This window comes from Arachis ipaensis, chromosome B9 (assembly GCF_059453495.1).
Source record: "Arachis ipaensis isolate K30076 ecotype BB chromosome B9, ASM5945349v1, whole genome shotgun sequence".
NCBI lineage: Eukaryota > Viridiplantae > Streptophyta > Magnoliopsida > Fabales > Fabaceae > Arachis > Arachis ipaensis.
Window position 1 is genome coordinate 152,320,897 of NC_142444.1, and position 12,576 is coordinate 152,333,472.

Sequence of the window (12,576 nt, forward strand, 5' to 3'; positions counted from 1 at the left end):
TCAAAGAGGTGGACACCAAAAGACAACTCATGTCCTTTCTTGGCAAGATGATCCGCTACAAAATTTGCTTCACGAAGAGTATGGGACCATTGAATGTTAGGAATACGATCCGCTAAGATACAGATATCAGCAACCAGAGGAGCACAAGGATGGGAATCAGGACACCCTTTCTTGATGAAGTTTAAAGCTAAGATAGAATCTGACTCCACAGTGATATTCGTGATATTATTAGCAGTCGCAACTTGTAAGCCATGAATAATACCCCAGAGTTCTGCTTGTATTATAGAGCAGCTCCCCAAATTGCAAGTGAACCCCTTCAAAAAGTGACCATAACACCACCACAAGCAGCACCATTTGAGTGAGAAACAAACGAACCATCCACATTGAGCTTAAGACAGCCCTCTATAGGAGGAACCAGTGAACCAATCTACTTTCTGTCGGAGCATTAGATTGAGAATGTTAAAACTTATTGATAAGTTTATTGAACTCACTATGACGTACCCTCACTTGAGCCAGTCGCATAGAAGCTGGGGTATTATCATTGTCAAAAATAAACTTATTACGAAAATACCATAGGGAGGAGATAGTAACTCCAAAGAGACAAGGCCGATCTCCTTTCCAGGTAAGATTTAGCATCAACTAGTCATAAAGGTTCAGATTGAAGAAACACACAAGACCAACGTTACGTAAAAGGGGAACCCAGATTCTCCTAGCAAACTGACAATCTTGGAGGACATGAATGATGGATTCGTCACAAGTGTTGCAACGCGGAAAGGTTGCAGTGTTGGAAAGGTGACGTCGGGTTCTTTCCAAATTTGTCAAGATAGCACCATGAGAGATCAACCACATAAAAGACCGGATTCTTTCGGGTCCTTTCAAGACCAGATCAGGCTGAACAACCTATCATTTTGACTAGAAGAGTCTCCATTGAGCTTCTGGTATGTCTTTTTCAGGTTGAAGGCTCCATCTGAGAAAAGGTTCCAAGCAATATGATCACTTTGTTTCCAAGGTGGGGGGTGCAATAGCCACTATCTTTTTAATAACATCCTCGACCAGCCAAGTCTCTAGCTTTCCCACGTCCCAGTTCCCTATGACCAAAAGAAAGTCCGTAAGAAAACTAGACTCATCAATATTACAACTAACCTGATTCGCATGTTGCAGCAACGGCCCTAACTCAGGGACCCAGTTATGGTTCCAAAAATTAATTTTAGATCCATCTCCAATTCTCCAGATGTGATTCTGTTGAACTTCAGGCCAAACTTTGCAAATGCCTTTCCAAAAATTTGATTCTTGTCTCTTCCTTTCTACTCTTGGAATAATATCATTCCCTCCATTGTATTTTGAGAGAACCACCTTCGCCCAAAGAGAATCCCTCCTTTCTACTAGGCCCCAACCCGCTTTCACTATGAAAGCATGGTTCATAGTGCTGGCGTGGTGAGTACCTAACCCTCCAGACTTTTTAGGCTTGCAAACTTTATCCCAGCTTAGAAGGTGAATCCTTCTGGAGCTGTTAGTTTCACCCCAAATAAAACTTCTGCATTTACGATCAATAACATTACAAGTAGAGACAGGTAACAAAGCAGTTTGCATAGTATAAGTAGGTAAAGAAGAAAGAACATATTTCACCAGAATCGCTCTGCCAGCTAAGGATAAGGATGAGGCCTTCCAAGAATTTAATCTCGCATTCAAATTTTTAATGATATCATTGAAAGTGCTTCGAAACTTTAGAATGTAGGAGAGGAACCCCCAAGTATTTACCGAGATCATTCGTCCCGGAGAAGTGCAGAGCACTACTGACTTCGGCGCGCACATTGTTACCCAAATTCCTGGAGAAGAAAACTCTAGTTTTTTCCTGGCTAACTCTCTTACCAGAACTATCACAAAAGGCTACCAAGCACTTGTTAATAATCTTAGCTTGTTCAAGTCTAGCTTCTGAGAAGAGAATGAGATCATCCGCAAAACACTTCAGGCCCATCCCTTTTAAGGCGAATAGGTTTCCAGAAGCCATGATCAACTGCCGCATTAATGAGCTGAAAGAGCCGTTCTATACAGAGGACAAAAATATAAGGGGAGATAAGGTCTCCTTGGTGAATGCCTCTAGAAGGAGTAAATTCATAAAGTTCTTCATCGTTCCATAAAACTCTCATTCTGGCTGTAGAAATGCAATGAGGAATAAGATTAACCATCTGAGAAGGAAAACCAATATTCTTGAGCGTGTCTTCAACAAAGCTCCACTTGAGCCTATTATAAGCATTCTCCAAATCAATTTTGATAGCCATCCACCCTCTCGAACCTTTCTTATTTCTCATTGAATGAATCACCTCTTGAGCAATAATAATATTGTCAGATCTCTGTCTTCCTGGAACAAAGCTACATTGGGTGGGTTGGACAATCTTGTTCACGAGCTTCCACAGTCGATTAGCAATAATCTTGGTAACCACTTTATAATTAACATTACAAAGACTGATGGGGCGCATTTGCCTTAGGCTAGTAACTGGGTCAGATTTAGAAATAAGGGTGATAAGGGTTTCATTAATTTTCCCAACTTTCTCCGGCTCCACGAAAATTTGTTGCACCAAGGAGCACAGATCAGTTCCAACACGATCCCACTGACTTTGATAAAAAACAACTTGGAGGCCATCTCTTCCCGGTGGTTTAAAACTTCCCATATTAAAAATAACTTCCTTAATCTCCATATTAGAAACCATGTTGCCGATCTGGTTGAGCTCTTCACTACTAACATTAGGGAAAGAATTACTGAGGACAAAGGGAACATCAGGCAGGGAGTCCTTATAAAGATCCACAAAAAAATCCTTAGCTAAGTCTTCTAATAACTTTGGCTCAGTGATCAGATTACCAAAATCATCAATGAGGGAAGTTACTTTATTCCTTCTTCTCCTAACCATGGTTGGGCCATGAAAAAATATAGTGTTTCGGTCGCCAAATTCAATCCACTTGCATCTTGATTTTTGAAACCAAAGTAATTCTTCATGAGTCAGAACCTCCTCATACTCTTCCCAAAGCTAATTCTAAAGGTTCTCCAGAAAATAATTACGATTAACACTAGTAGCCAAACTGGAGGCAATACCTTGAAGCCTTCTCAAGAGAGTTCTTTTTCTCTTGAAAATATCCCCAAAAATATTTGTATTCCAATCTTTTAAAGAATTTTTAAAGCTGACAACACCACTGTTCCAAGAAGAAGAGACATCCCAGGAATTAGAAACCAAATTTGAAAAATCCGGATGCGCCAGCCAAGCCGCGACAAAACGAAAAGGCCTCCGATTTCTATTCTGAAAGGAAGCAGTGTGTAGTTGCAGACAAATAGGAGAGTGATCAGAATTAAAATTGGGCAAATGCCTTAGGATGCCCTCAGGGAACGATAATTTCCACTCCAAATTGTTCAAACCTCTATCCAATCTCTCAACAATGTTACCTCTTCTCCAAGTAAACGGCCAACCCACAAAACCCAGATCAATAAGCCCACAGTCTGAGATACATCTCTGAAAATCAGGACAAGCACTATGAACAATATTAGTAGAGCCTCCCCTTTGTTCATAATCGTGAAGCGTAGCATTAAAATCACCTAGAAGACACCAAGGAATGGTAATGTTACCCGCCAGGGACCGCAAATTACTCCAAAGGATTCTTCTGTTAACGCGATGGGGGCTACCATACACCGCAGATAGGAGCCAGGGGGTCGAGTCACCACCAACAACCTTGAGATGCACCATCTGGCTATTATGATCCAGGACATCAATCTTCCAAGTACCAGAGTCCTAGAGGCACCAGATCCCACCAGATCTGCCATTAGCTTCAACAATGAAAGAGCTATCGAACCCTATATTATTCCTAATCCAAACGCCACGCGACCCATTGATCTGAGGCTCTAACAGAATAATAAAATTATCACTATATTCTTTTCTGAGGTCTCTAATAAGAGAGTGAAAAAATTTATCACCGGCACCCCGACAATTCCAACAGATAACATTCATTATAACAAGCAAAAAAGGATAGGGGAGTCACCAGCGATAACGTTACACCTGGGTATGAGACCCTGACTTTCTATTCTGCTTACCAAGGGATAAATCCCTCTCTTTGATTTTTTTACCACCAAAATCAATCATACTCTCATCTGGGGGCCTATCAAGATCTTTCCCTGGACTCCGCGCAGCCTCTATTTCCATATGAGAGTCAAAGGAGCTTGCATTCATCAGTAGAGGATTATTCCTCACCACAAAACCTTCACAACATGTAGCAACTTGCTTCATAGGAACAAAAGCCTCATTCTGCTCTCTTTGAAGTTTTCACATATACTCCAGCACTATCCCTTCCATATCATTAGTTTCACGAGACTTTTTCGTAGGAGACACTGTGACAATGCTCTTGGAAGCTTCAGGAGAGGAGGAAGGATTCTTGATGAGCATTTTAGGATTAGGCTTTAACCCTTTTTTAAATCCTTGTGGCCCAACTTATTAAAGGGGCCTTTTTACCACTTTGTGGATTTTTACCTGCACCAGCCCGTAAGAGTTTTTTTTGGGTAATTTGACTCTTATTATTCACTATCAAGGCCTTTGCATGGAATTATTGGCCGAAGAATTCATTCCTTCCTCATTCAAAGTAATAAAACGTGAGCCATTAGCATTGGTGGGCATATCTTCATCATATTCTCTTTCTTGATTATTAGGTAGATCTTGACCAATCATGCCTCCAATGTTCCCTTGATTATTCATGCCCTTTTTCCGCCTAAAGTTACGTTTAACTAACATCCATGGCCCAAAATCAGGGAAAATTTGATTCCCTTGATTACCACCGCTAGAATCTTGATTCTTTCCATTTTGGTTCTCAGTCTCGACGGATGGTGGGTCTTCGAAAGCCATAGTGTTCCCTTCCGCGCCGGCTTTCTGGCCCGCCGTCTTTTCCACCGGCTCATCAGTGCACAAATCAGACCTGTGACCATACTTGCCGCAGGAGAAGCAAATTTGGTGCAGTCGTTCATATTCAATATAGAGTTCTGATCCAAGAACCGAGATCCTAAGGACAAGTTTTTTGGCAAGATCAATTTCGACACAAATCCTAGCAAAGCGTCCTCTTGAATGGATTGAGGTTGACCGGTCAGTTTTGAGCATGTGGCCAATAGTAGACCCAACTCTCCATAGAAATTTATGGTTATAGAGCTCAATAGGGAGGTTTGGTATCCGAATCCAGGCAGCAATTTTTCTCACTGCTTTCTCAGATTCTAAGAAAAAAGGTCGCCATCTTTGCACAATGAGATAGTGTCCGGCAATCATCCAAGGTCCTTCCATTAAAGCATGAGAGTAGTCTTCCGCATCTACAAAATGAACAAAAAAATAATCACGATCCATATCAATAACATTAATAGAGCCTTTCTTACCCCAGTCTCTCTTTAAACGCTGTTCCATAAATCCTAAGCCAATTCTTTTTCCCAAAAGCTTGACATAGAGTGCGGATCTCCATGGTTTACACCACTCATCGAACTCTTCCTTCGAAATAGGAATGGTGGGACAAGGATTGAACGGTTCTTCTTCATGGGTGTCTTTATTCGTATCTTGGTACCATCTATTCTCTGGATCCAGAATGTCTTCATTAACCTCTTCCATGTCAACATACTCATCCTCAATGATAGAGCCCGCCACGGTGAGAAGCGAATCCTTATACAAGATTTTGGAAGCTCCCGACTTATTTCCATCACAAGGACCAGTAACTTCCATGTCCTCGCTTGGTTGATTAAGATCAACCTGGCATGCGTTTTCACCTTTTTGGTGCTACGCTGCACCAAGTCTTCTTCTTGCTTAGAAACCCTAGCGGAGCCTTCCTTAGTCTAACTAATTCTTAAAAACTAACTCATAAGACAAGTTAAAGATTTTATATCCTTATAAAAATATTATTTATACATTAAAATCAATCATCAATATATTTATATATAAATATATGTATGATTTAATTTATTTTTAATGTGTATTTATATTCTAATATATATTTTATATTAATGACTAATTTTAATATACACGTAACATAGTCGATATCCTTATATTAATAGATGTAAAACTTGTAATACACGTCTCATAATTGCAAAGCCAATCATATTCTATTAAAAAACAATGATATATGTGTGTGCCCGCGCGTGACGAAATAATATATATATAAAACACAAAATTTAAAACAATTATAATATATAGCATTTAATATTTATTAAATAAGAATATTCAATAAATACAATACGTTATTATTCATTAAAACAATTTCAAATACGAATAAATTCCAAATAATAAAAAAGAACACCCAAAAAATAAAAAAAAATGATAAAACTTCAATTTTTTTTTATATCCTTGGAAAACCTTTTGATGATATCCGTTAATGACTCTTTCAACTGCACTTTTGATGATAATTTGCTCTTTCTACACATTTTGTTTGATTTGTTGCAGAGCATAGTTGTTGGATTGAATATCCATATTAGCCTTATGCAATGCGCAAGAACAATTTACAGCACCAACATCATCTGCAATGCACAGAGACTTTCTGATCCCATCTTGTTGGAACCAAATGGATCTGTTGTGAACCAATTCAGCAACAAAAGAATCCAACATTTGAATGGTAACATGTTGCATGACAACAACATGTGCGATGTTTCCATTGCAAGCCAAACTCCACCTACTCACAAACTCATCATCAAGAGGCTTCTCAAACACAACCGTGTTACTAAACTCATTCAGCATTGCTCCAATTCCAGCATCTCCCAGTTGATCCTTTAAGTAACGTGCATTCCTTATGCAATTTTCAACTTCATTCTTGATTCCCATTATGCCCTTTTTCTGCAGATTATACCAAAGGAAGATTGGAGCATGGCCACTGCGGCTACCTGTGATTGTTGCATCCCTTGATGCAATGTATCCTATGTCTCTTGATAGGGCATTTATGTAATTTAAACGAGCTATTACAACGCCACAAGGAATTGGGCATCCCAAGAACTTGTGTCCAGAAATTGTTATGCTTCCAATGGGTTTCTTGAATGTTATCTTTGGTCCCTGTGCCATTATTCACCCACAATTTTGTTAACGTATTAGATTCTTAACCCTTTTTTTTATACTGTCACAAAAAAAAAATTATAAAAAAAAAAAGTTGGAAAACATATAAAAAATTAGGATAATTCATATGAAGAAATGAAATAAAATTTATTATTATTTGAATGAATTAAATCAAATAAAATTATCTGAATGTTCTCCTTCTATGTTATTAAGTTCGATTTAAGCTATTTCATATAAATCGAATTGAGTATATTCGATTTATGTGAACCTCTAGTTAATCGAAGTGACTAAATTCGATTTACTAGTAGAGTCATGTTAATTAAAAGTTTCAACCCATGATAAATAATCAAATGAAACTGTTTTAATTTACTTCGAATTATCTTAATATTTTACTAATAAATCGAATGTACTCAATTTGATTGATATAGAATAGTTTCAATCAAATTTAATAGCTTCGACTTACATAAAATAGAATGAAACATCTATATAATCTTATTTGTAATATTAGATTCAAGTAATATTAGATTTTATTTCATTTCTTGAATTATCCTAAAAAACACTAGGTGAATAATATAAGTTATTTTTGTAACCATGTCTAATTAAATCTTTTTTCCCTTTTTTTATGCGTCTCTTCTTTTTTTTTTTCTTCAACTGGGTTTTTTTCATAATAATAAACTATCGGACCAATTTCATTAAACTTATTACCAAAATGAATAAGTCATGTAGTATCACCAAAAATATAATGATAATGTGAATTCTATTTTTTTTTAAATGATATCTCGTGTATACAGATTGTGTTATGATACATTATTTAAATTTAAAAATCTTTGTCAAATAACTCATTATTCTTATTTGATATATATTTTATATTCTCAGTTATATTATTATTAATGTTGGGAAGCTAGCCTTTCATGTATGTATAAGAACAATTCTTAAATGTGATATCAATCATTGTAATTGATTCAAGTTAATTTATTACTTTGTTTCAAATTAAATGTCTTTCAATAATAATAATAAAACAACATATTTTAAAATTTAAAATATAAAAATAAATTGAGAAATATATATTGCTAATGATATATTTACAATCACACATAAATATTTTGATTGTGAAATTATTACTTATATATACTTTAAATAAATAAATAATTTAAATTGCATCATATATAATTTTGATACTAAATAATTTTACGTTTGAGTACAAGTCTGCTTATACATCATTATATATATCAATAATTTTTATCCTTAAACATTTTTTTATTTGTCAAGTCGATCTTTATAATTATTTATATTAATATATATGTATATTATGTATTAATATTTTTAATTTATAGTAATAATATATAATTTTACATGCGCATAATTTTTATAATAATTAAGATAAAGGACATAGATTATAATTTATAGATAAACGATATATATAATTGATATTATTTATATATAAATTAAAATTTATCTATATATATAGAATTATAAATTTTATTCATGTTATTTAATTCAATTCGTGAACTTGAACTAATTAATAAATTTTTGGTAAATTGAATTTGAGCTTAAATATATGTGATTGTTAATAAATATCGAGCTCAATTTTTGTGAGTTAAACTTTAGCTTAATTTGATTTGGCTTAATTTGGTTCATTGTCAATTATCATAATAGTATATGATTCATTGATTGGTGTCACTTACAACAAATAAAATCTAAATTCTTCTAAAAATTATTTTGATTATTGACACAAATAATAGTAAAAAAAAATCTTTTATTAATTTAATTACTCACTCCTGATTTGAGAAAAGGGAGCATGATCCCAAACAGAGCTCCATCACAGTGAATATAGAATCGATCACGACTAAAACCAGTTTCGTGAAGTGTTTTTATTACAAGATCAATATCATCAACAGCTCCTTTCATTGTTGTCCCTGCAATACTTTGTATATATTAATTAATTATGGATATCTAGTAAGTAGCGTAGAAAAGAAGAGGAAAAAAAAGAAAGAATACCTATATTAAGATTGATAATGGCGGGTTTGTGTTTGTTAGCAAGTAGCAAAGCCTTGAGATGATGGCAATCAATCTGACCGGAGATCAAACTTGAAACCTTGATACATTGCATTCTGTACATTCTCGCTATCTTAAATACAGAATAATGGGAATCTTGTGAGGCATATAGAATCCCATCCGGAAATTGTTCTCTCCTATAATAATCAATAATAATAATAATGTTTAGTGTGTTAATTAATAAGTAGTAATAATAATTAAAGAGAGAAGGATGGAGAGAGACCCAAGTAAGAGGCCGTGGAGATTGCCTTCAGTACCACCAGTGGTGACATATCCCCAATATTCATTCTTCTCTATGTCCCACAAATTAGCGAACCAATCAAGCACACTCACCTCGAAACTTGTTGAATTCAGAGTGAAGCTGCTTCCATGAAACGGATCCCCTGCATTGTTAAGATGAAGATGAAGCAACGGAGCCAGAGCCTCGTAGTTGAATTCCTCATTCGTCGGGTACCCTGATACATAGATAAACCATGTCGATGCATGCAATGCAATGCAATTTGCAACTAACGAACCATTAATCAATTACATACCTAGAAAGCGTTGCCTGTGGGGTTGTAGTGAGGCCAAGTAGTGGGTAATTACTTGACCTAAATGAGCTTGTGTGTGGCTGTCGCCATTGATAACAAGCTTCATTATTTGTCGTCCGTTGCCGGCGTTACTGATTGGCGACAACTCCGACGAGGCTGCATGAATAATGGAAGTCACAAGTGGTGTGTCATTGGGCCTTGAATTCTCCATCTCTAATTTCTCTACCTACACGTATACGTGATCGAGCTCGCTTGACCATATTTAAAAATCATGCATTTATGTATATATAGGGAGAAATGGTAGTAGATATACTTCCAAATCAAAAAATTAACATAACTAACTACTTATAACTAAATTATTGGTGCAACGTGGATATAGGCCACATAAATTTAAGTACGAGTAGTTATAATACTCTTTTAGATGTGTCGGTTCCTTTTAAGTTATAACTTCAACGGTTTAAATGTGCAACTTTTTAAATGCCGCTAAGTTACTATTGGTGATAACGCACGTGGTTATTTTGATATGAAATTATTAATTTAAAATTATTTATTATATTTGACTAAATTATTTAACAGTTTATAGCTATTAATTTTATATGAAAACAATATGAATATTCATCTTTGTTATATAATAAATAATGAGTAGTGCTAGGGAGCCAATGGCCTAAGCGTACAATGTGTACAATGGACTAAATCTTTGGTTTATGAATAAAATGAACATCACCTATACTATCCAGAATAACCATCCGGATACCAGGGATAATAAACATCTCATGTTATAAAAAGCTAATTTTGGATTCACCAAGTTTACCTTCCGAATCTGGAACTCTAATACCATGTCCTGAAACCACTCATCCCAAAAATATAACCTAATAGGATAATGTAACACTAATAATCATATCTCTAATACTTTCTAAACCTTCATTGTACACATTGTACGCTTAGGTCATTGGCTCCCTATATTTTCTCATAAATAATTATTTGTAAGTGTTTAATTATCATTTAAATCACTTTTTATTTTTTTAATCAACCACCTTTGTCGATCAGATACACCCTATCCAAGTCATCTATCTATCCATATCTATGAAACTAGAATTAATATATATATTTCCTCAAAGTTGAAATATCAAGAATATACACCATCATAAAAGATAAATAGTCAAATTTATTTTTAAAAGATTACTCATCTTCTAATTAAATTAGTCTTCAAACAATTTTTTTTATAAAATTCGTCTTTTAAATATTTTAAATTAATCATATTAGTCTTTTTATCATTTTTTTTATTGACGGAATTAAAATTTATTAATGTGGCACACACAAAAAAAAAATATTGAGTACCGTCAGATTTTCGACGGTAAAAACCTCGCCAATAATTATTTACCGACAAATTTTTTCATTCACCACTAATTATCGACGAATTTAGCAGAAAATATTAACTTTTAATTGACAAAATTTTAGAATTTGTTACCGTTGGATTTATCGGATAAATCCGACAATAATCTTAAATTTTATTTTTTTAAAAAAAAATTGTTTAAGAATTCAATATATAATTTTAAATGTTTAAATTCAATCATTTTTAAACTAACAAAATTTAAAATTTTACAATTTTTCATAATAAATTTCATTAAAAGTTTACAAATAAGTTCACACATCAAAGTTTAAGAATAAAGAAAAATAATAATTACTTGTGTATGGAAAAAAATAGAACTATAAACATATACTCTAAATCTAAAAAAAGATGAACTTACATAAAGTTTGATATGCAAAATAAGAATGATGGCTAAGTAAATTATATAGTTAAAATTCTCTATACAATAAAATATTAAAAAAATTAATTACACAAATGGTATATCTATTTAAGATTCTAAGTAATCCACTAACTTGCATATGTATGACTCTCAAATGGTATATCTATTAACTTACATATCTACCAGAGCATTTTTTGAAATAACAGGCTCTGCACATTCAATTACAAACTATAAACATAAACAATATACAAATTATAATTAAACAAACAAATCAAAGTTTATATATTTAAATAAACTTAGTAAAATTAACAACATTAAACTCAGCAAAATTAATTCAGAAAATAGTTAACTCAGATAATAATAAATTCGAAAAATTAACAATAATTAACTTAAAAAATTAATAAGCTAAAATTAATTTAAAAATTAACAATAATCAACACTAATAAACTCAGAAAATAATTAATTCAGACAATAATAAATTCAGAAAATTAATAACAATCAATAATAAGTCAATAAATAACAAACTAAAATTAATTTAGAGAATTAACAACAATCAACACTAATTAATTCAAAAAATAATTAATTCAAACAACAATAAATTCAAAAAATTAACAACAATTAATAATTAACTTAAAAAAATTAACAAATTAAAATTAACTTATAGAAGTAACAACAATAAATACTAATTAATTCAAAAAATAATTAACTCAAACAACATAAACTCAATGAAAATACAAAAGAAAGATTAGGTGACTAACTATATCTAATATTTAGTTAATAAGTGTTTTATGCCCATTTATTTCTCTTTCTATCTTTTCCTCTATTAACTAACAACACATTAGTGTTGGTTATATCATTTCTTTAATTTTTTATTTTATTTATCTTTTAAAATTATCTTTTTAATTCTTATCAAGTGAGTAAAAATATATAAATTACATTTTATTTCTATACACAAAAAAAATCAATTTTGTGTTTAGAAATTAAAAAGATAATTTAAAACTCTTAATATTTTTCATTTTAACATACTTGTATAAATTATTACCTCAGCCATCGCAACAAAAAATCTTGCCCCTTGTTCTCTTTTCCTCTTTTATTAAATATCTTTTAAATATTGGTCATTGCACAACTATAAGTCTTCACCTAATTTTCTACACCAGCTAGTCTTACCAGCTTTCCAATTAAGATATAGGCATGTCTGGC

At 33.2% G+C, this 12,576-nt stretch overlaps 2 protein-coding genes across 2 annotated transcripts; both read right to left on the bottom strand.

The window, feature by feature from the left end:
- Nucleotides 1-4,562: 4,562 nt before the first annotated feature.
- On the bottom strand, nucleotides 4,563-5,729 carry LOC107616291 (uncharacterized). The gene has a single exon (XM_016318265.1). It carries the CDS (start codon nucleotides 5,727-5,729, stop codon nucleotides 4,563-4,565), a length of 1,167 nt encoding a protein of 388 aa, XP_016173751.1.
- Nucleotides 5,730-6,416: 687 nt separating this feature from the next.
- On the bottom strand, nucleotides 6,417-9,860 carry LOC107616806 (alanine decarboxylase). Its single transcript, XM_016318728.3, has 5 exons — nucleotides 9,632-9,860; nucleotides 9,322-9,553; nucleotides 9,042-9,235; nucleotides 8,820-8,959; nucleotides 6,417-7,043 (listed from the first exon to the last, which is right to left on the bottom strand). Exons 1-5 carry the CDS (start codon nucleotides 9,837-9,839, stop codon nucleotides 6,417-6,419), a joined length of 1,401 nt encoding a protein of 466 aa, XP_016174214.1. The 5' UTR covers nucleotides 9,840-9,860.
- Between the last annotated feature and the right edge of the window lie 2,716 nt (nucleotides 9,861-12,576).

Excerpts from the sequence above, each read along its gene's own strand:
- LOC107616291 (XM_016318265.1), bottom strand. The coding sequence starts at position 5,729 with ATGGAAGTTACTGGTCCTTGTGATGGAAATAAGTCGGGAGCTTCCAAA.
- LOC107616806 (XM_016318728.3), bottom strand. The coding sequence starts at position 9,839 with ATGGAGAATTCAAGGCCCAATGACACACCACTTGTGACTTCCATTATT. Across the intron at positions 9,554-9,631 it reads CCACAGGCAACGCTTTCTAG|GGTACCCGACGAATGAGGAA; the intron begins GTATGTAATTGA and ends TCTATGTATCAG. Across the intron at positions 9,236-9,321 it reads CTCCACGGCCTCTTACTTGG|GAGAGAACAATTTCCGGATG; the intron begins GTCTCTCTCCAT and ends TGATTATTATAG.